The following is a 25738-nucleotide window of genomic DNA, read 5'->3' as shown; positions in this document are numbered from 1 at the left end:
TTTGTACCGACAAAACAAACATATTCAATTTTATTTATACGGCACTAATGCAGACGCAGTGTTGGTTCTTGAACGTGGCAGCAGAGTGACGTCTCCCTCCGCTGCTCTGTGCAGACCGCTCACCGTCTGTCTTGGAGTGGGTCACGTGGTTTCACCAAGTTTCCGTGTTTACAGAGCTCGGGCTGTTGTGGCTTGTCGGTATTGAGTTTCTGAAGAGGATGCTGTGCGGTCATGGCGTTTTTTCGGGCGCAGGAACGAACTAAAGAAAGGTTGGTGTTCTTCCACCCTCTGTTAGCGGGTGGTTATTTCCCTGCGTGGTTTTGTTGGGAGCTGAGCGGCAGCAGCAGGCTGTTTTTCCCGACTGTGTCCGCGTGTCATTGCAGAGCTGCTCAGCTAATGAGGCAGAGCTCCACTGTCAGCTGGGGGATGCGGTTTTATTATTGAAGTGGGCTCTGGTCTGTGGTGCAGACCGGTTACTTTTACCCAGAAGGTCCCGTGTCTAGAGGACAGAAAAACACATTGACGCTTAAGTGAGAGTGTGGAGGACATAAAAGACTGTGACAGAGCTTTAAACTAAAGCAGCTGCTTTTTCCAGCAGCCCTCCAATTCTGAGCAGCCTAATGGAAGCGGCAGACCTTAGCACATGATCTGTGCTTCAAACTGACCACCAGAGTGAGCTCTTAAAAGCTTTGAAACGATCTCCTGCGTGGTCCCAGTCTAGAGCAGGGCATTGAATTTCCACAGTGCACTTTGATACACAGCATGCTGGGCAGGAAAAGGATGAGGTCACCTCTGAACAATACAGGATGAACAGTTTCTTCAGCGAGTGTGAAGAAGTGCTTTGTACCCACTGGTGACTCGACTCATTAGAGCCTGTCTGATACTGGAGTTTTGGAACTCAAGCTACCACAGGCCTCTGCTTCTAATGTGCTATGTTCGTTCAGGGAAATGAATACAAACAATTTCATCAGTCAGGATCCAATTTCATCAAAAATAAACTGGCTTTTGACAGTCTGGTTAACATAGAAAGCATTCTTCTGTACTTAAAAGTCAGGTAGGATGTGGCAATTTAAACCATGTTCAGTGACATTAAGGAGACCAAAGTGTGCCAAGGAAATATCCCCCTAAACCAGGGGTGGGCAATTCCAGGCCCCGAGGGCCGGTGTCCTGCAGGTTTCAGATCTCACCTTGGGTCAACACACCTGAATCACATGATTACTTCGTTACCAGGCCTCTGGAGAACTTCAGGACATGTTGAGGAGCTAATTTAGCCATTTAAATCAGCTGTGTTGGTTCAAGGACACATCTAAAACCTGCAGGGACACCGGCCCTCGAGGCCTGGAGTTGCCCACCCCTGCCCTAAACCATTACACCAAAAGCAGCAGACTAAACTATTCATACAAGCAGACAAGCATTCATCCATGCTTTGGAGATTTTGCAGCGCTTGTGTAAATTGTAGCCTCAGTTTCCTGTTCTTAGTTGACAGGAGTTGCACCTAGTGTGGTCTTCTGCTTCAAGGTGTGGTGTGTTGTGTGTTCAGAGATGCTCTTCTGCACACCTTGGTTGTAATGAGCGGTCATTTGCATTATTGTTGCCTTCACATCAGCTCAGAGCAGTCTGACCATTCTCCTCTGACCTCTGGCATCAACAAGGCATTTTCAGCCAGAGAACTGCTGCTCACTGGATAGTTTGTCGTTTTCAGACCACTATCTGTAAACCCTGCAGGTGTTTCTAGATTGGGGGAGATGCCAGGAGAGTAAATGAGGTCATTTGGCACCAACAATCATGCATCGCTCAAAGTCGCTTAAATCGCCTTTTTCTCCCATTTGATGCTCAGTTTGAACTTGAGCAGATAGTCGTGACCATGTCCTCGTCCACCAAATTGCTGAAATGGGATTTGTTAATTAGACATTTGTGTTAACGAGCCGTTAACAGGTGTACCTAACAAAGTGGCCAGTGAATTTAAGCAAATCACTCCCTTTTTTAGTGACACATCCTTCTGCCTAATCTGATAACTTTTGCTTTCAATAAGCAACAGTTCCACATAAAACCTTTCAATACCCTTTGTCGGGTTTGTTAAAGCTGCGTATGTAAAAGACTGTGAACTGCACCGGTCTGACTGTTTCTAGTTCCTGTAGGTCCAATTACCAAGTTGATGTTTTTGAAATGTCTTTATTGGTTTTGTTGTGAAATATTAGTTGGAATATATATATGTATATGTATATAAGCTAAATCATTGCTCTGGCATGAAGTAGCTTCTTAAATATGTCAGCAGTTAACTCCTTTCAATACTTTTAAACGCTTTAATGCAAGTTGAGCAAAGGAAGTGCATGCCACGGTTTTTAAATCCACATTACTGCTCACAGTGGTTTCACGTATTGATTGTCAGTGCAGCAGTTAGCAGAAATATTACACACTTAAGCTGCAACATTGCTCACAGCTGAATAATCAACTACGAGGCTCTCTCTCTCTTTTAGTGGTCACGATCCTAGCCTAAAAAGTGACATTATTTACATTTTCTTAGGTTATTTAATGTGTGTAATCCTGACAGAACACAACCATAAGGAAAGCTGTGCACATGATGCATCAGCACTGACCAGAATCTGCAGAAACTTGCTGATTCTAAGATTCTAAATGTTTAAAAAGTGGACCAAAGAAAGTTTTCAGCTGGATGCATCATTGCCTGGAGTCACACTTATGTGTTAAAGAGCCAAATTTTCCCCTTTATGTACATTAATAATGTGTTGTTTACTGTTAATTTATTAATACAGCGCTTTTTAAAAAATTTGGTGATTTGACCCTTGTGTTTGCACACACCCCACCATTGCTCTGATGATTTCTCAAGCAGCTGTTTGCTCCTTTCCAGGTTTTCTCTCTTGCTGCTGGATTTGGAGGAATATTATTTTGAACAGCACACCGCGTACCATGTGACAAGCACTTTAAAAAAGCAGGGGTAAGTTGAATAATTAACGGCAACGCTTCATCAGCATCTAACACCTTAAATCGCTGCACCATGGAAGTACTTTATAAGCTTGAGTACAAACTGTGCCATCACTTTCCTCTAAAATTAGAAAAAGCAAAAGAAGTCTTACACTTTGAAATGCTTCTCTCTGTTTTTATTGGTGCTATCATGTACTCATGTTTGTTTAAAGCTTTTAGGGTTGATGGTAGTTGCTCTGCCTTCTGAGGAACAACTGTTCAAACACCATTTAGTTCTGTAATGAAGGCTTGTGTAAACTTTTTTTTTTTTTTTGATCAAACATTGTGAACTTTTCAGTGATAATCATGTCCTGTTACCTACCTACTGAAAAAGGAGAGAACAGTAAATACAAAAAACACCACCTTTGCTTCTGTCTCATTTTGAAGATTTCTGTCCTACAGGCCATTTGGACAACATTTGTGCCATGTAACTGTTTTCATTTGGTTTATATTTGGCAAATATGTGATCTAGCTGTGGGGCTAACGCTGCCTCTAGGAAATATGGTGTGGGCTGGATGTGAGTCAAATTCTATTGTTTAGGCTAAACGTTTATTGCCATGTGGGACGACTTTACACTGTAGCTCTGCTCTGTAACGTTAGCCTTGAGACCGATCAATTCAAAGAAAAAGTAAGCTGCTGTTTGAATTCATTTCTGGTCTTGTTTTTCCCCGATTGAAACACAGCCGATTGGGAAATCCGCTGTGGAAATCCGGGAAGGAAAATTGATAGAGGTTGCTAGCCTGTAATTAGCATTTTATTTCTCCTAACGTTTCGAGATTTTTATTTTTTATTTTTATAAATGTCTATTGACTTTTTTGTGCAAAATATTTACTCTTGTTTGTTTTCCTGGATTTTTGTATGTTGTGGTTTGTTTGTTTGTTTGTTTTTTGTTTTGTTTTGTTTGTTTTTTTGGCGGGGTGGGGCTAGCTGTTACTTAACAAGCTAACATCAGCTGTTTTCTTTCTAGAAAAATCAGAGGTTCATTCAAGATTTGTTCCAAATCAATCATATTTGATCCAGAGGAGCTTGCAGAACCAATTATAAAGGTTTGTTTTTATAACATTCTTAAAAAAACACAAAACTACAACCAATAAACATTGTGGCAATGCTGCTAGCTAAATTTTAAATTGTGAATTTTAACATTAAAAAATATACGTTGGTGTCACGAGGCCTGTCTTATCTTTGCTGGGAGATACAGTTACCATTATGTAGGCAGGCTGGATATAATGGAGACAGACTTTTGTATTGTACAGTGTTTGTGTTTTTGTGTACAAAGTCTATGAATCATGGATTTTGTAGTAACGCCACCACGTCTTTAATCATAACTGCTCACTCTGCCTTCAGATTCCTCTGCGAGATTGCAAGAAGATTGAGTTTGTGGAGGAAGAGAAGAACCCTTTTAACAAGTGAGCACAGTAATATCTTTGGCGTTGCATGTGCACATCACATGCTCATCTTTACTCAGTTTGACAAACCGGTTTGGTTACTTGGTGTGCAAATGTAGCCCAGCTGTACTTGAAAAGCAATGTTGTAAGTAGCATCTGCAAATGATTGGGCTTCATGTGATTTTGAAAAACAAAAACGTGTGCACTACTACTTTGGATGTGGCACATGCTAATGCTGATTATTCTGTTTTATTAATCTTAAAAGTAATTATAGTTTTGATGTCATAATTCTTATTATTTACTATCTGATTTGTGCATGTGCTCACAGACCCAGACCATCAGCCATATCTATTCTCTGCAAGCAGGTGAGTTATGGAGTTATTATTTTTGTAAACATGTTGTTCTTCAGAGAGGCACCAGCCCTCGCGGCTTTTTCTCTGTAATATACAATATTTGATTGTTCAGGTTGATCCTCTTTACTTTCATCATGTCTTTTGTTTTGTCTAAGTAAATCCACTCTTTTCATTTTCAGGTGATATACATCAAAGAAAGCAACGTTATCGCGCCTTACAGAAATGAAAGGGTGAGTCAGCTCAGCATGAGTGTCTTCTGTTGTGTATTCACAGAGACTTGTTTGTGCTTAAAATCTGGAATGTCACTGTCTCACAATAACTGCTGCTGACTATTTCTTTTACTATGAAAGGGTGAAAACAGAAGGTAAAACTTTCTTACGATGAGTCAGAGCCCAATGATCACAGCCTCTGGACACGTGCATTTGTTGGATCCATGTGAACACTATGCTATATAATGACCAGTGTAAAATTCTGTAATGATTGTCTAAAAACACTGAAGTACATTTTTAGGACAAGGTTATGAAACCAATGTGTCCTTTTATTCAAAAGAAACTCTCTTCTGTTTTTGAATAAACTTGTCTGATCACAGGAAGAAAAGACACTGACCTTTCAGTTAGAATTCTGCAGTAAAACAGAGGATGTTGTCCAGACGTTACTTCAGGTATGTCTCTGGTACAAAACAAAATACTGTTGGGGGGAGTTTTGTGTCACGTGTGCGTTGTGAGCTGCTTTCATTCCCTTTAAAATCTGTTAAATCTTGCAGCTCCACAGGGCCTCCTGTCTGGAAAAACTTGGAGACCAGACTGCAATGGTAAGTCAATCATTACTCTCAGTCCACAGTAAGCCTCGAAAGCAATGCCCCACTTCACACACTGACAAAAATCCACATCATAAAATCTAAATAAAGGTCCAGTTTGTAGTGGCTTCATGCCCCAACAGTGTGGTCCATCTCATATTTGTAGACCATTCCTCGAAACCCTGAAGATGAGGAAACGATGAAATACAAATGCAATGAAACAGTGAAAGTCTGTTGCACTTCCTGTATTTGTCCCCTCTTACTCCTTCCTTTTTATGACCTTTAATTAGTTTAAAATTGTAAGTAACCATTGTGTAACCAAAGACCAAACCCATATTTCCTTTATTTCTAGATTGCTGCCAATCTACAATCCCGAATGGCGAGGTCATCGTTTGACAAAAACTGGTATGTAGATGTCAATCAGATGAGTATTTATATGCTTTTTCCTAACTTTATTTTTAAGCCTCATTGGATTTGTGTTATGCGTGACTTAAACTTAATATAGTTATTATATAAGGTTTAGATGTATTAGAGTGTGCACCTAGACAGGACTGTGGTGTTAATGTGCTGTGAAGCTTTCAGAGTGTTGCTGAAAACCCTCACATGGAGTGTGCAGTGGAGATGGTCATGCCTCTGGTGTGCAATCCAGGCCATGTCTGCGTAACAGATAAAAACCTCTACTTCCAGCCTCTCAATGGATATCCGGTGAGATGACAAAGCAGGCAGTAGGAATGGTGTTGGTGTGGCTGTTTGTTCAGATGCTGAACACCAGTGATGTTTCACAAACAAATGAATTGTAATTGGTGTGCACGTCCTCTCCCTTCAGGAAAATGTGATTCAGATAAAGCTGCACAACGTCAGGAGAATCTACAAAAGACGGCTTGGTCTTAGACCACTGGTGAGTCGCAAGTGCTACTAAAGGTAGCTTTAGTATCTTTCTTTACTGCAGTTTATTTGGATGATCACATGGGTTCATGTGTTCGGTCTCCCTGCTCAGGGTCTGGAGGTATTCTGTTCTGAGAATGACTTCTGTTCAGACATATACCTGAAGTTTTGCAGCACGACCGACAGAGATGAAATCTACTACTACATCGCAACTTTCCTGGGTGAGACGATACAAGCCTATTAATAAATGTCTGGTTTATTCTTTCACTTCTTTAAAATATATTTTGCTCTAAAAGCCTGAATTTGTGGCCTCTGCTGGGTGCTGTTTTCACACATGTGCTGCACTCCTGAGCTGTTTCTGTCAAGAATACACAACAAATTGCTTTAAAATCTCTTTAGGATCTTTTTCTTCTTTTGCTTCGTGTTGTCGGCTTTGTGTTCATACCTCAATCCTAAGAAAGATCGAATGTGTCCCCATTATGATACGGATTTGTGTTGGTGTGTGGGACTCATACATGCACAAAAATTTGACCACACAACATGCAATTAATTTGCACAAATGTCTTTGATACGCTGCGTAGAGATGGGGGTGACTCTCAAAGCAGAGCCAATGAGAATGGATAAGGAATCAGAATTGCTAAACTCGTATTAATTCTCGTACCTATTGCAAATCCAATAAATCTAAACCAAGTAGAGTTTTTCAGAAGTAACAACGTGTCTGTCTTGGACAATCTTCAATACAGGAATGTACCATGCTGCTTCCATTTGTGATACTTTGTTGATGCACTAGAACTAAATACCTACATTTTCATTCAATCATGCAGCAGTTCTAAAAGTTCTCTCAGTAAATTATCAGAATCACGACTCACTTGTTTTGTTGAGATTTATTGAACAAATTGAATGAAAGTTAACCGACCAGCAGTAAAGATGCAGACCTGTACAGATAGCCTCAGTCTGTGCTGCGTGTTGAAAAGAGCATCTGCAGAAAATGTTTTCCTCAACATTGTGTGAAAATGATTAACAAGTGAATCCCTGTTTGCGTTTCACTGATCAGTGATTACACATGAAGGTGTGCAGCAGTGCACTCGCAGACATGGGTTTAAACAATACTGGATATAAGTGAGATCTAAATGTTCAAGGATTTAGGAGCAAACAGTGTGCCACTGTTAACCCTCAGCTACATCCATCAAGTGATCACTAAATAGTCCAAAGCTGCAAGTAAACCTGATTAAATGGTTTCTGTGTGACGCAGAAGCAACATATGTAAAAACTGCTGTTGTCTTTATAAAGCAGTGCCGCTGAAGCTTCATTCTTGGTGATTAACTGAACCACGTAACTGTGCTGTTTTCGTCTTTCTCGCTCAGAAAACCACACGATAGAGCACACAGCAGAGAGCTACATGTTGCAGTGGCAGCGTGGTCATCTCAGCAACTACCAGTATCTCCTCCACCTCAACAACCTGGCTGACCGCAGCTGCAACGACCTCTCACAGTACCCCGTCTTCCCCTGGGTCATCGCTGACTATACCAGCCCACGGTTAGGTGGGTCCGCAGACCTTTGCCACTTTCTCCTGTCAGAGTGATGGTGGCTGAGATTTTGGGTCTTGCATCTTTGTAAAGATGCTGTAGTTTCTCACTGTCGGGACTTCGCTTTGTTTCTCAGATATGACAAATGCTGCCACATTCAGAGACTTGAGCAAACCTGTGGGAGCCCTGAACAAAGAGCGACTGGACAGGCTCCTGGTGAGACGACTTCCTGATTGTACTGTGTTTGTTTTTGCTGACAAGTTCCTTATTAACCACAGAGCTCTCCTCTTGTCCACAGGCTCGATACAGAGGCATGCCCGAACCTAGCTTCATGTACGGCAGCCATTACTCATCTCCAGGCTACGTCCTTTTTTACCTGGTCAGAGTTGGTATGTCACACAGTTAACATTACTTATCATCTACAAGACGTGTGGAACAAACAGATGTTATTTTTGTATGTTTTGTTAACACTGAGGTTTAGCCTGCTGGTTGCCTAAGTGACACAACAGTCAAATATAACACTACAGTTAAAAGCACAGCACAACATTTTCAGTCTTCATCTTGACAGTTTGTGATGATTGTGCAAGTCAAGGAGAAGTTTAAAGATCAGTCAAATGCAAAATTGTCACAGTAACTGTGACTCACATTGTGACTCACGGCCTTCAGAAACTACACACTGACATTTTGGCGATAATTCTGTTCTCCTGATTACATTTGCTAATGCTTTTTGAAGTAACAGTAATGATATAGTGATTTCTGATCTTTTAAATTTATTTGCTGTCCTCTAACTGCAGCTCCAGAGCACATGCTGTGTCTCCAGAATGGCCGCTATGACCACGCTGACCGAATGTTCAATAGGTACATTTTTTTTTCCCCCCTCGTCCTTTTAAACGTTATAATGGTAAAGTACAGAAATTTGCCCACTGGCTGATTTCTTAGTTGTTTGCATATTTGTCATACTTACATGTTTTACATCAGGGTGTCAAACTCCAGGCCTCGAGGTGTCCTGCAGGTTTTAGATCTCACCCTGGGTCAACACACCTGAATCAAATGATTAGTTCATTACCAGGCCTCTGGAGAACTTCAAGACATGTTGAGGAGGTCATTTAGCCATTTAAATCAGCTGTGATGGATCAAGGACACATGTTTAGAGGGGCTATTTTTGTTTCTTTGTTTGTTTTTTGAAAAATAACATTGTGATTATCTCCAATACTTTACTCCAAGACAAAAGCTTAACTTTTTGAAAGGTTTGAGTCTCATTACGTCTGATCTAAAACTAACACAGCATTTCATAAAGACAACACCGTAGCAACAGTCAGACACGGTGGTGGTAGCGTGATGATCTGGGTGATTTGCTGTAACCATGACTTCAGCTCTCTACCAGAAACTGTGAAGGAGAATGTCCAGTCATCAGTTTGTGCTCTGAAGCTCAAGAGCACTTGGGTTATCATCTGAAACACACCAACAAGTCCCCCTCTGAATGGCTCACATTGTTTGAGATGCTCAGTGTGACCTTCATGCTCAAAACCACTCAAATGTGGCTGAATTAAAACAATTCTGCAAAGAAGAGCAAACCGAAGTTCCTCCACAGTGAAAGACTCGTTGCTAGTTGTCACAAAAGCTTGATTGCTGTTCTTGTTATCAAACGTGGTTACCAGTTATTAGATTTATGGGGCAATTACTTTTCCTCATTAATAATTATTTATGCATTTCTAAGGGACGATGTACAAAACATTTATTTCATGTGAGAACAACACTGAGAATTACCTGCTGACATTGGCGCAGGTTTACCTACAAGCTACTTTCAACTAGCTTTACCCCAGGCAGGTAAATGTAAACAGAGCTGAGAAGTTAAGCTCATCCTAACTCTGACTAAAATAGTGCTAATCAAAGAAGTTTGACACATAGATGTACATTTAGGTGTGCACACTGATCCAGTTTAATCTTGTGGGAGGAATGGATCCTGGATAGGTGTCCAGCCTATCACAGGGCAAACAGAGAGAGAAACAGTCATTCATGCTCACATTTACATGCACTGTTGTACAGGAGCAGCATGCAAACAGAGTTTGCAGTTTGGGAATACTGTGGAAACAAGTTTGAACACGTACACAGTGTTTTCTGGTGAAGATGTGAATGTTGTATTTCACACTTTGAAGTCGTGTTTGGTGACGTGTTGTGGTTTCTTACAGCATAGGTGAGACGTGGAAAAACTGCTTGGAGGGAGCTACTGACTTCAAGGAGGTAAAGCTATTCGTCTATTATCTGGTGTTGATGCTGTTTCTGTAGAGGAATGTCTTTCTTTACATGTTGCTTTTCCCTGTATGTTTGCAGTTGATCCCAGAGTTTTATGGGACTGACCCCAACTTCCTGGAAAACAGACTGAGTCTGGATTTGGGCAGACGGCAGAATGGAAGTTTAGTTGGTGATGTCGTTCTTCCGCCATGGGCCACAGGTGAGCTTCCTGTCGACCGGCTGTCTGTGTGTCTCTGTAATATTAGGAGTCACGTGAAGAAGTAAGGTTGGCTGTTTCTTCCTCCAGATTCCAGTGATTTTCTTCAAAAGCACAAAGCCGCCCTGGAGAGTCAGTATGTGTCAGAACACCTTCATGAGTGGATCGACTTGGTGTTTGGCTTCAAGCAGAGGGGCAGTGAAGCTGTGGCGGCTCACAACGGTAACATAGCCAACAGCTACTCTCAGTACAAGAGGCGCGAAAACATGCCAACGATTAATATTCATCTCATCGTTTTCCTTTCTAAGTGTTTCACCCACTGACCTATGAGGGCGGGATCGACTGTGACAGGTACAGAAAAGAAAATCCAACGAGAATATTTCCAAATGCTCATCCCGCCTCACTGGCCTAACGTTTCCCCTCTGTCTGTTTGGCAAGCATTGAGGACACCGATCAGAGAATCGCCATGCTGACACAGATCCTGGAGTTTGGCCAGACGCCCAAACAGCTGTTCACCAGCCCTCACCCTCAGAGGATCACCCCGAGGTTTCAGAACATTACGCGCAGCTCGAGCATCAACTCACCCGACGCTGAACTATCTCCAGGTAACACCGCACAGCACGCAGGTGGGAAGTGTGTGAGAGCCCTGCAGCTGCAGAGGTTTCTCTTTCATTGTTCAGGCTTAAGTAGCTAATAACACGATGCAACGGCAGCTGTGAGAGTTGAGCAGTGTTTCTAAAGCCCACACAGTTATGTGCTTCACTACTCCTCTCTGGAAGGATGGTGCATGTCTCAGTGAGTGAAGCCAATCAACACAAACACAAGATTAAAAAGAGTCACAAAAAGATGAATTATTAATTTACTATCATGTTTTTTTTTCTGGTTTTACTGAAGAAAATAAAAAGAATTTCATTTATGCACTTTTGGCTATATTAACTGCATTTTAATGTGTTTTAATATATAAAATGTTTTTCACAACCATAATAAGTTAACATGTAGGCCGGATCCCTGTGTTGTTTTGCAGCCTCTCAGGGTGAGGACTCGTCTTTCGAAGATCTCACAGAGGAGAGCAGGAAGTTGGCCTGGGCAAACATGGAAAGTCTGAAGCCCGTTTCCAGCCACAAGATCCATAAAGAGTGAGTCAGGAGCTGCTCGGTGGGCTGCAGTTAGAACTGAGTACAAATGTAACCACATACAGCAAAAGTGAAAGCCCTGCCTCAAAAATGAGGAAGTGAATTCAAAGAAAGCAGGTAGCAGGCAGCTGCAGGAGCTCCACACCCCTTCAGAAACTTAATACTACTTTCAGGACTACTTCCTTCAATAACAGACTGCTGTGTTATTCTAAATAAATTCTTCATTTCATGTGTTTTTTATATATACATGCATATTTATGTTTTTTTAGTAACTTTCTTTCTGCTGCATGTGCAGAGCTGTGACGGGCATTGCTGTGTCTCGAGGTGGATCTGCTGTTTTCTCCACATCTCAAGGTTTGGAAAATGTCTAGACTGAGAAGAAATGTAGACTACTCAGATCTAATTGAAAACTCATTTTGTTTTCTCCTTAATTAAAAAGCCGTTGAGTTAAAAGGATTAAGAGTATGATGAATTACAGTTTGCTCTGTTCTGTCAGTGGAGACTTGTTTCAGACCGACCCGTCTCGCTCTTTATTCCAGACTCGACACTTAAAATGTTTTCCAAAGAGCTGAAAGAGTTCCAGAGAAGCATGTCGTTCTCTTACATGGTACGCTCGCCCGTTCAGCATCTCCTTCCTTGGATCTCTTCTCCTAATCTGTTCCATTTCTCTGTAAACAGTAAACCGCTCGACTGTTTTTCAGGCCTTGTCATCGTGTTTGATACTGGCGGACAGTAAAACGGTGGTGTGCTCTTCGTGGGACAACAATGTGTACGGACTGTTTATTCATTATATTTAACGTGGTTTTCAGAGAGTTTTGACGGCTTCTCGCTGACCTGCACGCTCCTCTCTCCCAGTTATTTCTACTCCGTCCCGTATGGCAGGCGGCAGGATACGCTGATGGGTCACGATGACGCTGTCAGTAAAATGTGCTGGTTTGAGGACAAACTCTACACAGCGTCCTGGGATTCCACTGTTAAGGTAAAGTTTTGTCTCTATTGTCTTTATAACCCTTTTCAGACAGGGAAATGTTACAGTGCTGGATTAATGAATTTACTGAAGGGAGAGAGCTATGCAGTATTTGTCATATGGACCAGATTGGACAGTATATCACATGATGTATAACACACGAGGTCCCTTTACTAATAAATAAGGAGGCAACATCGTAGACACATCAGACTTACATAAACAGTAAAATGATATCCTGAAAGCTTTCCCTGGACAGGAATGAGAATGCTGTTGCATCTTCACGTAGCTCGCACTCGTGCTGTGATGACAGCTGAGAGTCCGGCCTGGTCAGGCTGCATGACGGCTTTTATGAAAAGCTAAACCTGGATGAGAGAGGATGAACCTTTAGCGTTGTTTTCTGTGTGACCTTCACAGGTGTGGGAGTGCAATTCTGACAGCTTTTCCACTCACAAGAGATCCCAGTTTAATTTGCTGGGTGAGTTGGAACATGATGCTGGGGTGAGTGACAAAACCGCAGCCACAGGTTTCATCAAGATCTTACAAACTTCATGTGGATTTAAATGTATCATAGTAACTCTGTGTGCATGTGTTATTGTTGGAAAAACTCTTAAAAATAAAATGTTCATATCTGTCAAACACTCATTTTAGCAGCGTTAAAAACATATTTAATAAAAGCATATTTAATAAAAGCATGTTTGCTCTCTAACATTCAAATTCAGGTGAACACAGTCGGTCTGAACCCAGCTGGGACTTTGCTGGTGTCTGGATGTAAAGATGGGACCGTCACCATCTGGGACACCAGCAGCCAACAGACTCTGCAGCAGATCCACTGCCACAGTGGGACCATCCACCACACGGCCTTCAGTCCTGGTTTGTGTGAACGTGGAACTTTGAATTTTATGTTTAACATTTTAGGTGATAGACTCAGATCTGCTTGTGGAAGCTTTGAGTAAATAATTCCCTTAAGCTTAATATTTGGCTCAGTACAGTTAAAGTGCATGTGGAGAGCACTTGTTCAGTTATCTTTGAAGCGGCTGTTGGCTGCTTGATTCTTCTGTGTGAATCAAACAAACCTTTACTGCTGAGCATTTCTGTTGAGAAATTGCAACTCCCAGACTCATATGCATTATCCAAAGACATGTAACTGTATATGTATCCTGATTATACTGATTTTGCATTCTCAGATAGCCGACACGTTCTCAGTGTTGGAGCCGACTCCTGCATGAAGGTTATCGACGTCCAGACGGGAATGGTGATCTCCTCTGTGAAAGCTGAAGAGGAGCAGAGGTGAGAGGCTAAAAGCTGGATATAACTAAGTCTTAATTTGTTCTGTGCTTACACAGGATTCATGCATTCATTTCATTCATTTCTTATGAATTCTTTTTTCCTGTTGGTGTATTTAGAAATCTGACAGCTAACATTAAATCTAGATACTGACATGCTTCACTTGAGTTAGACTTCTGCTAACAATTGTGCTAATAATTTCCCATTTTCCTAGAAATCCAAAATCTAGAACTTTGTATTTCACTTGTTTCTTTGTGCTATGCTCAAAGCATTTAGCAGCCTGTTTGTGTGTGCAGGTGTTTCTGCTGGGATGGAAACTGGGTGCTGTGTGGGGGCCAGTCTGGTGACCTCCTCCTGTGGGACCTTCTTACCAACACAGTTACCAAGAGGATCCCTGCACACTCAGGTAGAGCTCATCTTCAGTAATCATTGGGTGGAGTTTTTACCCCCATTTTCAAACTTCTGCTGCTGCTAATTTGTTTATTGGCTGTAAAACCAGCAACAAGAAAGAAAAAAAATCTGCTACATTTGTGATTTTATTTACTGCCAGTTGAACGAATTGGCAGGAATGAATAGACAAGTTACCACGAACTTCTGCTAATTCATTGTCCTGAATGACCTTGAATCATAACATAAAGTTGTTAGTAAATAACAGAAAATGGTGGGCTGGATTGGAGCCTTTGCTGGTCGATTCTGGCCCCCGGGCCTTATGTTTGACACCCCTGTCTCTAAAGTATTGGTCAGATTTCTGGTAAACAGTTCACTAATTTCCACTAAATCTGTAGTATTTGATTCAGAAGATGTCGGTGGATGCTAAATTGGCTCATGTGTTTGTGCCACTAATGTAGTAAAATCTTAAAATGTACATGCGTTATAATAAATGTATCAATTAATAACAATATAGGCTAAGGAATATTATAAATGGATCCATGTGCACACAGGTGCTGTCACAGCCATGTGGATGAGTGAGCTGTGCACCACAGTGATCACAGGTGGAGAGGACCGACAGATAATCTTCTGGAAGCTCCAGAGTTAAAGTTCCGTCTCTGTTGGGGAGATAAAGACACCCAGTGCAATATCCTGGACAACACAAGCCAAGTATCCTGCTGCCTGCCTTTGAAAGAGACTCACAAAGGACTTGAGACATGCTGACAACATACTCTAAATGTGCAGCATCTCAGAGGAGTTGGCTCTGAACTGTTTTTAATCCAAAACCAAGCAACAGGCCACACGCGGTCGTCTTAGTTTTCATTAATGTCTGCATCGTGGGAGAAAATGTCTACTTACAGTTTCGTGCATGAGAGACGGAAGCAGAAGTGTACGTGCCTGATTTTTCACTTCAGTTTTTAGCCTGTTATACATACATGTGGCCTAAATTTATTAACTATTAAACATCACGTAGCTAATATCATCCTAACCTCCCTCCACAGCTCCGTAAAGGGTAAAGCAGGTGTAGTTGGTGGATGGATTGTATCTTGTTTTTAAATAAGCAATCATGTTTCAGTAGCTTTATGTGGATTTTAATTTTGCAGTGGATTTACAGTGTCTGTCAGAGCCTTATGGTGCTCAGGTTTTATTAATAAATCATGGTTGCCTCTAAAACATCTCCTTTCTTTTGGGTTTTTCTTTTTTTTAGGGGCCTCTGAGGATTTGATGAATGAGCTTGACTTATTCTGATTAAACAAACAGCACAGTGTACTTTTATTACACAGATCATCCTGTATTTTGCTATATTATTCTTCCTCAAAAAAAAAAAAAAAAAGTAAAAGTTTAGTAAATGCTCATGCTTTTGGATTTCGTGTCAAGAGGAAAGACAACTTTAATCAATATATTGGAGGTATATTGGTTATTTACAGTGTCAGTGATGTTTGTGGACATCCAACAAACACAGAGGCTAAACCCAGACTACCCAGTAACAAACAGAACCATTTCTATATTGATATTTGATACTCTTGGTTACACCTCTTGGTCAAAATTCAAATAGACTACAAGTTCCAGCAGCTCAGTTAACTGTTTAAACCCTGAGGTCACTCAGCCAGTAGATGGTGCTCTTTGCACAGAGAGCAAAGATGGAAGGGCTTCACATCACCCTGAACACCTAATAATGAAACTGAGGATAATTTTTGCCTTTTTCTTTTTTAATATGAAAAGTCGGTCATTTGCATGACACAAATTTCAAACAGTTGTCCTCTTCTGTTGTCACAGATGGTTCTGTGTCTATTGATGAATCCGCAAAGAGTGTAGGGGAGATTATTATTGCTTTCCGATCATAGCACTTTGCTGCTTCCAGCATACGTTTGAACTGAAGAGTATCAGGTCACATAAACCTCTGAATTGCAGCAGCTCTTCTGGTCGCTGTAGACCGGTGCCATTATGGGTCTTTTGGTAGCAATGGAAAAGTAGAAGATACCAACTTTAAAATTGTGACTCTCAATAACACTCCACATCCACTTCCTATTTCGTCTCTTCCATTTTCTGTGGACAAGAAGACAAAGTGAAGACAGGACCCAACATCACAAATACTTTAGCCATCAGTGCTTTTAAACGGCCTACAGCAGAACACACTTCCTCACATAACGTTTACCTTGAGCTTTTTTATATTGGCAAAGGCTCTGAGTAGCTTGGGCGTTGGTGGCTTTGGTCCAAACAGAGCCAGTCCTTTCTGCTTCTCCTCATTACCTTTAGCAGGTACAGCTCCTTTGGCTTTGACTAGTTTCCTTCACAGTGACAAAAAAAACCACACACAGTTCTTAAATGGATGCATATTTAAATTTCATTTAACTTAATGATTTGGATGGAGGTTTGGAGGGTATATGATACTTATAAATTTGAATGAAAATACGGTTCCTGAAGCACTAATAAGCGGCTCACCTGCCCTTCCTGGCCAGCACCTTCTCAGACTCCGGGTAGTGGACGAGGATATCAAACAGGTCTTTCTTCTCCAGCACAAAAAGGTTAGCGAAGCCGTGAGCTTTTACATTGGCGGTGCGCCTGTTTCCTCCATCTTTAGCAGACTGCAGTAAACTGTGGTTGGATAAGCAGACAAAAAACAATATGGCCTACTACTATGGCCAAAATAAAGCAACACAACCACTGCGCAATGTACACAACTTCACAAAAGCAGCATTAAAGACGTGATAAAAACTGCTGGATTTTTTTTCCTTCTTAGATTATCTCCACCCAAAGTTAACGTGACATCATCGTAACAAAGGTTTCACAGCATCAACTGTCCTTCCTGATGCTGCAGACTTACCTGATTTCCCCAAACACGGAGCCGGCCTTCAGCGTCACAAACACAATGCTGTTGTCGGGTCCTCCCACCACCTGCACCGCCCCACTTTTGATGATGTACATCTCTTTACCGATGTCACCCTGCAGAGGACAGATCAGCGCAGTGACACTCAGCTCAAGTCACCTTGTTGCTTCGTGATGATCAGCACAGTTCAGAAATATGTTGCTTGCTACTTTGTAGCCATGTCGTTAGCTACAGACATGTATACACATATGTATGCACCAACCTTCTTCACAACAAAGTCTCCGGGTAGATAAATGATTGACTTGAGCCTCAGTAACATGTCCACTAACATCTGCTGGTCACAGCCCTGAAGGACAGAGTGTAGTGAGTACTAACTTTCACTGAATCACAGAAGCTCTGCTTTGCTTTACTCATCTCTGAAAGATGACAGCAGCCAGCATAACTTTGATTTCAAAGCTATTGGTCCAAAAATGCTACAGTTCATTATCCGTCCACTCACATGCCCTTTCTCTAATACACTTTCTATAGCACTAGAGCGCTGAAGCTTAAGCAGCCTCACCTGGAACAATGCAATCTTCTGGAATGTGGCAAGGTTGATATCCACAGCAATGGCAATTCTCATCACCAGAGGCATCTTGTCCAGGAGCTCGGACTCATCTGAGAAGGACAGACGGTGCGATTCCATGTGAGCGCATTCCAGATTTTTAGTCTGTGGATTTTTGAGGCTCATTAATAGTCAGGCTTGAATCCTTAAGGTATGGCTGAGTCTTTTTCATTACCTCAGCTGTAACTTCAATTCATTTCAGTTGCATTTTGATATGTAGCACTAAATCACAACAGCAGTTGTCTCAAGACACTTTATATTGTAAGGTAAAGACCTCACAATAATACAGAGAAAACGCTTAACAATCGAACGACTTCCTGTGAGCAAGCCCTTGGTGACAGTGGGAAGTAAAAGCTTTCTTTTAACAGGAAGAAATCTCCAGCAGAACCAGGCCCAGTGGCCGGGATTGGTTGTTCTTGTTTTTTTAATGTAGAAATGTATTTGTGTGGATGAATATTCCCTGTTCCCCATTTAAACTCATCAGCTTCTTCCGCCGAGGACACAACTGAGAGGTATAAATTTCTCACCCAGCATTCCCTGAGCTGCCCAGGTGTAGTTGTACCAGGTGCGGACTCTGTTCTGGACTAGCTTGGGGATCGTATAGGTGTTCATGTACTCAACACATCCGTCCATTGACGCCCGGAAGTATGTCTGAGCTGCTGTAGCTGCTCCTATGACATCTCTCATCTGAAAGAAAGACAGAAATGTAAAGTGTCACAGAGAAGTCATAGATATTAACAGGTGAAAACATTAAAAAAAAGTTGAATGGTGATCACATTGAAGAATATCCTCCTACCTGTCCAATCAAACTTGAGAACACAAAGACACCAATAAAGAAGTTAGCCATCTGAAAGGAAATCTCAAAGGTGGTTACAGGTTCCGGTAAACCCCCGATGTTGATCAGACTGCGAACTGCAAAGTAGTAGCAACGCAGGTACCTGCGCAGGCACAGGAGTGAAAAGACAGGAGTTATCCACAGCTACAGACGGCATGTCGTAAATCTTTTAGTTTACTGGGATCAACAGGAGCATGGTACGCCTTTATGCTGTGTAAAGCTCTAACATGGTCCTAAGAGACAGTCCACCAAAAACTTTAACCCTTTCATGCATGAATTATAACAACTTCAATCAGGATTTTTTTCATAAGTATTTTTATTCATCTTTAGGTATGAAAAAAAGATTTTTGAACTTCATTTTTTTAAACATGTAGTTTTATACATGTCCACTGAGGTGGACAACTGGCTGACCAGTGGGTGGCAGGGTATGTAGTGACACATCAGTGTCCAATGTTTATGTGCAAGTATACCATCAACACTGACACAAATACAAGAAAACAGCCTTTGAATAGCTGTCCACTGTAGTGACCACTATGCATGAAAGGGTTAAAGAAAGGCGTTACCACAGATGAAGATAAAATATAAACATTTTTAAATACAGGAGGACAGAACAATACGAGTTCTTTAAACTGAATTCAAAAGTGAGCGATGTCAGTCAGGACTTCTCTGTGTAAGTCAGCCGACGTCACTCAGTGAACAAAAAGTTATCAAGAGCAAGTCACTCTGTCAGCATCAGTATGGTTAAACTTCCTCAGGAGCACCGCATTTGATTTGCATAAAGCTGAAAATAATTATTAATATCAGAGAGTTTAATCAATCTGCAGTTATTAATGGACATCATTTAGATTTGTAGCTCCCAGCTAAGATGAATGCCAGAGCACACCACACAATTCTCAATTAATATTTAAAAAAAGGATAAAGCAGAGCTGGTCTTTGTTCAGGAGGCACTCTTACAAAAATCATGGAGCATGCTGTGCACGTTAGGACACAACAGAGGGCGCTGCTGATTTCCCCAAGCACACGCAGCACGGTAAATAATCATCATCTGCATACTGCATACCAGCAAGCAAAAAAAGATTTGCATATGTGTCATTAAATAATGAAATAGATTTGGTTTTGGAAACACCAAGTCATAATATTCTGGGTAACTGATGAAACTTTTGTCACAACATCGCTACATAGACACAGCTTGACTTGGCCTTGTTAAGCTTGCCTTTAAATAGAGAACCCCTGCTTTTTGCTTTTTGTTGTTTTAGATTCTTTATACACATCTCTCTCTGAGTTTTAAATTGTTTCATTAAAAGGAAAAATGAAACATTTTCTTATGAAATGACATGTTTCAGTTCCATGGTGAACTCCAGAGTACAGTGTAGAACTTTAAGTCCCAAACTGGTGTACATACGCTGTGCCATTCCCGTCATACACCCATGTAGTTGTGGCAAGACCCTGGTGCACTGAGGCAACGTAGTAGGCACAGGCGTTGAGGTGAAGCATGAAGAGCAGGTAGCCTGTGGTGCGGGCAACTCTGTGTCAGAAAGACAGAAATGGTGACGCTAAAGCTACAAAACAGTGACATCATGTGATTCACGAGCAGTCACCTCCAGATGTAAGCTTTGGCCATGACACTCTCAAGTCGATCACTGAACTCAAAGAAGGAATCAATCTAGAACACACAGGGGGAAAAGTAAAGGAACTTATCAGAAAATGTAACGGGAAAAAAGTACAATAAAAAGAAGTTAGCATCCTCCTGCCTACCCTGATGAAGCGGTTCAGTCGGTAAAACGAGGAGAATTCAAAGTACAGGCAGAGAAGGTCGAAGGGGAGGATGCTGATTATATCAGTCTACACGGAACAGAATACAAACATTTGTTAAACTTTGGATTTTGCTGCAAAGCTCACAGATATGAAAGAAGAATAAAAACCAAACTGGTTCAGTAAAAATATAAATATAACAATGTAAACTGCGAACTGCAAAAATGTGGATAAAAAACAAATGCAGTGTCACCATCTATCCATCTATCCAAATCTATATATTTAATGTTGTACCACTTTATAATACGGTCTGCAAAAAAGGGGGTGTAATTCCCCAGTAATTAAAAGGAATTTTACTGTCTTTTATTTGAAATTGCAATACAATTATATTTACCTTCAAATACTGAGAATAAAGTGGTAACAAGTCAGGTTTGTAGAGAAAACAATGAAATAACTAGATTGTAAGTAAGTGTAAGTACTGTGTGAGTCATTTTAAGAAATGCTTAAATGAGTAATTGTAAGTTTTGTATGACTTCAGGTATTTTACTGGAAAGGAGACATAAAATATTCTGTAAGTTATTTTTATGTATTATGTAATTTCTTAGTAATATTGCACAAAAACAAACAACATTTCCCATTCTTACATTGCAAGTGCACTTTACAGTCCTTATTACACATATATTAGTAAGATAAAAGGACACTTGAAAAACAGAACTTCGATCGTGCACAACAACATAATGAATATTAAATAAAGATGTAAAAAAGTAGATTAATCCACTCTATAATACGACCCACGCCCCAAAAAGTACAGCGTTTGTATGATGTAGAAAAATTGTTTTTCTGCAAACTTACCATGAAATTGGACACAACTTAAAACTGCTTATGCAGTACTTAAATTTACTTAAACTATAATCATTTCTTTATTTCCTGCAAACACTTTAGTTTTAACTTTCTTGTTCTAGTGTGCCCACCTGTCAATATTTGTAGGTACATTTAATTACAACGTAATACCAAATAAAATACACTAAAATTCCATTTAATTACAGTGGAATTACATCTTTAGTCGCCTTTAGTGTTATAAAGTGTTTAATTTAATTCAAACCATTTAATAAATAGGATTTTATTTATTTATTTATAATATATGCTAATTTCATGCCAGTGCCAGTGCTTGTTGTTTTGGACATTAAGGCAAGCCAGCTCAGCGCCTCCACTCATTTATGGAGTCTTAATTTGGTATATGTGTATACCAAATTGTGTTATTTTTCAGTTGTTGAACAAAACTGTACTTAACTGGAGTACTTAAGTAAATGTATTTAGTTACTTTCCACCACTGGACACATTTTCTCACCTTAAATCGTTGTGATTTTCGATAATGTACCTTAGTCAAAGCTCTGTCTTTCTGCAAGCAACAGAGATGCGAAAGTCAATTAGACTATTAAAATGTTATCAGGTACATGTGATTGAGTGGTTTGTGACTTACAATGATGTCTCCAGCTTTGACAAACTGAAGGCGAGGCTGCCAAACAACGATGTCTATTATATTTACAATGTCGCTAAGAATGTCGAGGAATATCCAGTAGCGGTTGGCAGTTTCACTGTGGTAAGGGAAAGCCAGCCTGGCGGAGCAAAACCAGACATTGTAATTGTACGCCAGTGCCACGAAGCTCAACCAGGAAATGTACCGACGATCTGGAGAGAGAATGACAGAAATGTCTGTCAAGTATTTAAAGGTAAATACAAGAAATTCATTGAGCTTAGGTGTGATGCCTACCTGTGAAAGGATCAATGGTAGTCCCCAAGATGACATCCATTTTTTCCTCCACTGGATGAAAGAGGACGTCAAAGCAGGAGCAGCTGATTTCTGGGAGGATCCTTTCTTTCTTCTTGGCCTCCTCTGCCAGTCTCTCCTCCTCGGCTTTCTTCTCGGCCTCCAACCTTTTCTCCTCATCTTTTTTCTTCTTCTCTTCTGCCTTTTTGGCTGCTTCCTCCGCCTTCTTCTTTTCCGCTTCTTCCTTGGCTATGCGCTCCTCTTCCTTCAGTCGGATGTAGTCATCCTTTCTCAGAATAGGTGCTAAAAGGCAAAAGAAGCATACAATGACTTAAGACATTAGTTTGCATGTTGTTGTTTTTCTCTCTAAGCATGCTGGCTTGTTTTTGACCACACTTACTGACAGGTGGTGTGACTTCTGGAGATGTGGCGTAAGGGTCTATGGCCTTCTCTTTGAGTATCTCTGTGCGTTCTTTTAACCTCTTGGCTAAAAATCGGATGGTGTCGTCTGTGTAGCGGGAGTAGACAACAGGTGGAGGAGGAGCTTCTTCACTAAAAACAGATAAATTAGAATAAAACACACAACTCATAGCTTTAGGAACACACTGGGAGAGACGACAGTAGCGCTGCTTTTCCACTTGTTAAATAGGCATTTGTTACATTTCCATGACATTAATATATTTCTTCAACATTCCCTTAAAATTCTACTGAAGCAACTCCAGCTTGCATGAGAACACAGCCAGATCAATCTCAGTCACAAATACCACTATAAGCTCCTAATCTTCTTTCCTGCTTTTAGGTGTCACATGCTGCAAGTCACAGTGTTATCACATCTTGAAATGTAAGTGTTGAAGGTCTCCAGAGATCTCTCTCATTGTATACACAACAAAACAAAAAGCAGAGCTAAAGGAGAGCCAAGTTATTCTTAGTACAGTTAATGTGTCCTGGTGCAGTGCCTGTACAGGGAGAGCGTAGACCGGGTTGTTCTACAGATGCCCCCTAAATGCCTCACATGTAGGCAACTGGTTGCTGTGAATACTAACAGACACGCACATGATGTTAGAGGGTGTTTGGAGAATGAAACCAGCTTTAAAAAACTCAGGATGTGATTGATTTACTTTCAACTTTAATTCAAGGGGTTTAACAAAAGTATTACACTAACTGTTTAGGAGTTACAGCAAATTTTTTATATAGTCCCCCATTTTGAGATGCTTAGAAGTAATCAGTTAACCATAATTTTAAAATAGTTTTGTTTGTAAAACTAAATAATTTAAAGCCAGTGACTGGTCTGGATGTCGTCAAATACCTTGTTTTCGCCCTTGAGTTGCTTATATGGCAGCTGTTGCTTGTTTGTGTCTCTCTCTGTATTCAGGTTTGTATTTAAGAACTGAATAGCATGCTTGGGTTGAGATCAGGGGACTCACTTGGGAGTTGAAGAATAGCTCATTTCTTTACCTTGAGAAGCTCTTGGGTGTCTTTTGCAATGTGCTGTGGGTCATTATCCATTTGTGATTCCACTGTGAAGTGGATTCAGTGCAGAGAGTATAGCTCTGAACACTTCATCCTGCTACTTCTATCAGCAGCCTCATCACAAATAAACATTAGCAGCCCAGTTCCACTGGTAGCCGTACACGAGTTGCTTGTTTCTTTCTCGATACTTTTCACTTCCTATCATTCTGGTTCATTTCAGGTTTTATCTGTCCATTTTTATCAGAACTGTGCAGATTCTTTTCAGATGTTTTCTGGCAAAGTCTACTATAACCTTTTTGTCCTTGTGTGTAACCAGTTGTTGCCCCTTTTTGTAAAGCCTCTGTATTTATATTCATGAAGCTATTGACAGTGATTCTCCCACCTCCTCCAGAGTGTTCCTGACTTTGATAGAAACTTTCTATGAAGGGGTTTTCATAAACATCGAAACAATTCTGTGATCCACTTCAGTAGACTTCTCTAGTCGTCTTTGATGCTGCTGGCTGGCTGGTGCATACCTGATTGCTAAAAATGAACCAGATTGTTGAACTGACTGCTCCGGAGTTTTTTGTATTTCTATCTCTGACCTCTTTATTTTGGTTTTTCGGCGTAATGCCACCTTCACTTGTATCAACATCTCTCTAGACCTTGAGAGTTGCGAGTCCCAGTGAACAGCTACCAAATATAAGCTCAACACTTAATTAATTAACTCCAGATATTTGATCTGCTCAATTTGTCACGAAATAATGGAGCTGACCTCATCTGGCCATGAAACTGCTTGCCAGTCAATTGTCCAATTACATTTGTGATTCTAATGATGGAGGGTTATGTATAAAAATGGCTGTAATTACAAAACTAATAACGTAATAATTGTTAATGCCCTTAAATAAGCCGAAAAAGGAGTACAAGCATGATGAATTCTTACCCTTCAATGTCCTCTGGATTGGCAGCAGCAGGAGCAGCAGTGGGAGCGGGAGCAGCAGGTGCCTGCGCAGGTGCTGGAGCTGGAAGAAAAATATAACATCATTCTTTAGTTTTTCATTTCTATGACTGTTACAGAACCCCCACTGAAAACCTTCAGATTCTATTCTGTAGAAATATATTTAAAAAACAATTCAAGTGCAAAGTTCAACAACCAGAGCAGCACCGTGTACCGCATGCTTATTTGACATTCAGCCCTCTATTCTTACACATCCCGAGGGATGCTGTTCATATTTTAAACCACTGGTACACGAGGAAAAGATCACCACAGTATGAAGGAAGGCTGTTTCTTATTGCTTACTTTAGTACAGCAGTGGGAACCTAAACCTTCCCAAGACAGTGCTCACTGTTTGTGATACAGGATCAGCCAGATGACACCAATCCCTTTGTCTGTGATTCACAGAGAAACAGGGAGCAGATGGACAGTCTAACAATCCACTAAAAGACACATTTAGTGAATCTACAGCAAGGTCAGAGAGTGTGACATATAACAGAGCGAAACAACACCTCTCACATCTGTGGACGATGGTACAAACTGACCAAAAAACATTCCCTTCAAACCACTTGACCGTCACCCTAAAAACAATGTAACTGAATGTGGAACTCAGCTCAGATAAACACGCATCTCACCTGTTTTTGGCTCTTCTTCTTTCTTCTCCTCATCTTTCTTTTCTTCTTCTTTTTTTTCCTCCTCTTTCTTTTCCTCCTCTTTCGTGGGCTGATCTTCTTTTTCTTCTTTCTTTTCTGGCGGCTTTTCTTGCTGTAAATTAAAAACACAGGCAGAGGGAAGAGAACAAATAGCAGTGATTGGCCTGCCAGTATAGTATCAACCTGTGCAGCACCAGCCTATGTTTTGAAGAAGAACCAGTGACAGCTCCTGTCCACATTAGTGTCAAGCTGCCTCAGAGGCTTTCACCTCCTGTTGTGTATTTTAATACAACTCAGTCTGACAAGCTTGGAGAAGCCAATGAACCTGATTAATGTTTAATTTGAATGGTGTGTCCACTGGATGAACACAGTGTTTGTCAAATTAAAAAAAAGGGAGATTTAAGCTCTTACCGTAGCCGGTGGAGCCGGGGCAGAAGGCGGAGCGGCAGCAGCTTGGGCAGGACGAGGCTCAGGAGCCCCGATCAGCTTCTTTAACCTGCTGAACATGGCCAGACAGAAAAGAGTCTGACCTTTCCACTGCTTCTTCTGCAAACTTCTTTTTTTTTAGATGTTAGGTCTTTGAAAGAGTACCTGAACTGCTTGTTGTGGAGTCTTTACCTCAAACCTGAACAGCAGACTGAAGCAAATAAAATTCTAGGAATCAGTAAGT

The 25738-nt window shown here is 40.9% G+C and overlaps 2 protein-coding genes across 2 annotated transcripts; one reads left to right on the top strand and one right to left on the bottom strand.

Annotated features, from left to right (window-relative positions):
* The first annotated feature begins 148 nt into the window (after positions 1-148).
* nsmaf (neutral sphingomyelinase (N-SMase) activation associated factor) lies at positions 149-15491 on the top strand. Its single transcript, XM_063484025.1, has 31 exons — positions 149-269; positions 2867-2953; positions 3947-4025; positions 4324-4385; positions 4693-4729; positions 4897-4947; positions 5307-5378; positions 5481-5528; positions 5866-5918; positions 6089-6218; positions 6340-6411; positions 6511-6619; positions 7763-7939; positions 8061-8140; positions 8223-8313; positions 8719-8782; positions 10114-10165; positions 10256-10376; positions 10464-10595; positions 10682-10724; positions 10812-10978; positions 11398-11509; positions 11802-11860; positions 12046-12113; positions 12208-12275; positions 12362-12485; positions 12888-12971; positions 13193-13343; positions 13658-13760; positions 14054-14163; positions 14699-15491. Exons 1-31 carry the CDS (start codon positions 232-234, stop codon positions 14791-14793), a joined length of 2739 nt encoding a protein of 912 aa, XP_063340095.1. The 5' UTR covers positions 149-231; the 3' UTR covers positions 14794-15491.
* A 383-nt stretch (positions 15492-15874) lies between these two features.
* On the bottom strand, positions 15875-25718 carry LOC134634697 (cyclic nucleotide-gated cation channel beta-3-like). The gene is made up of 18 exons (XM_063484028.1): positions 25480-25718; positions 25051-25180; positions 24365-24443; positions 22373-22524; positions 21976-22275; positions 21685-21893; positions 21553-21603; positions 20208-20294; positions 20051-20115; positions 19855-19977; positions 18414-18555; positions 18145-18304; positions 17573-17670; positions 17276-17359; positions 17011-17129; positions 16629-16781; positions 16342-16474; positions 15875-16232 (listed from the first exon to the last, which is right to left on the bottom strand). Exons 1-18 carry the CDS (start codon positions 25573-25575, stop codon positions 16212-16214), a joined length of 2202 nt encoding a protein of 733 aa, XP_063340098.1. The 5' UTR covers positions 25576-25718; the 3' UTR covers positions 15875-16211.
* Positions 25719-25738: the final 20 nt, after the last annotated feature.

Source organism: Pelmatolapia mariae, linkage group LG9 (genome assembly GCF_036321145.2).
Source record: "Pelmatolapia mariae isolate MD_Pm_ZW linkage group LG9, Pm_UMD_F_2, whole genome shotgun sequence".
In the NCBI taxonomy this organism is placed as follows: Eukaryota; Metazoa; Chordata; class Actinopteri; order Cichliformes; family Cichlidae; genus Pelmatolapia; species Pelmatolapia mariae.
This window is presented reverse-complemented; position numbering and strand designations above follow the sequence as displayed.

What these genes read in the sequence shown, in the direction of transcription:
- nsmaf (XM_063484025.1), top strand. Translation starts at nt 232, where the DNA reads ATGGCGTTTTTTCGGGCGCAGGAACGAACTAAAGAAAG. An exon ending in CGCCTTACAGAAATGAAAGG is followed by an intron (nt 4,948 to 5,306) that starts GTGAGTCAGCTC and finishes GTCTGATCACAG; the next exon opens with GAAGAAAAGACACTGACCTT. An exon ending in TCTTCGTGGGACAACAATGT is followed by an intron (nt 12,276 to 12,361) that starts GTACGGACTGTT and finishes CCTCTCTCCCAG; the next exon opens with TTATTTCTACTCCGTCCCGT.
- LOC134634697 (XM_063484028.1), bottom strand. Translation starts at nt 25,575, where the DNA reads ATGTTCAGCAGGTTAAAGAAGCTGATCGGGGCTCCTGAGCCTCGTCCT. An exon ending in AGAAGAAGAGCCAAAAACAG is followed by an intron (nt 24,444 to 25,050) that starts GTGAGATGCGTG and finishes TTTTTCTTCCAG; the next exon opens with CTCCAGCACCTGCGCAGGCA. An exon ending in TCAAAGCTGGAGACATCATT is followed by an intron (nt 21,604 to 21,684) that starts GTAAGTCACAAA and finishes TGTTGCTTGCAG; the next exon opens with AAAGACAGAGCTTTGACTAA.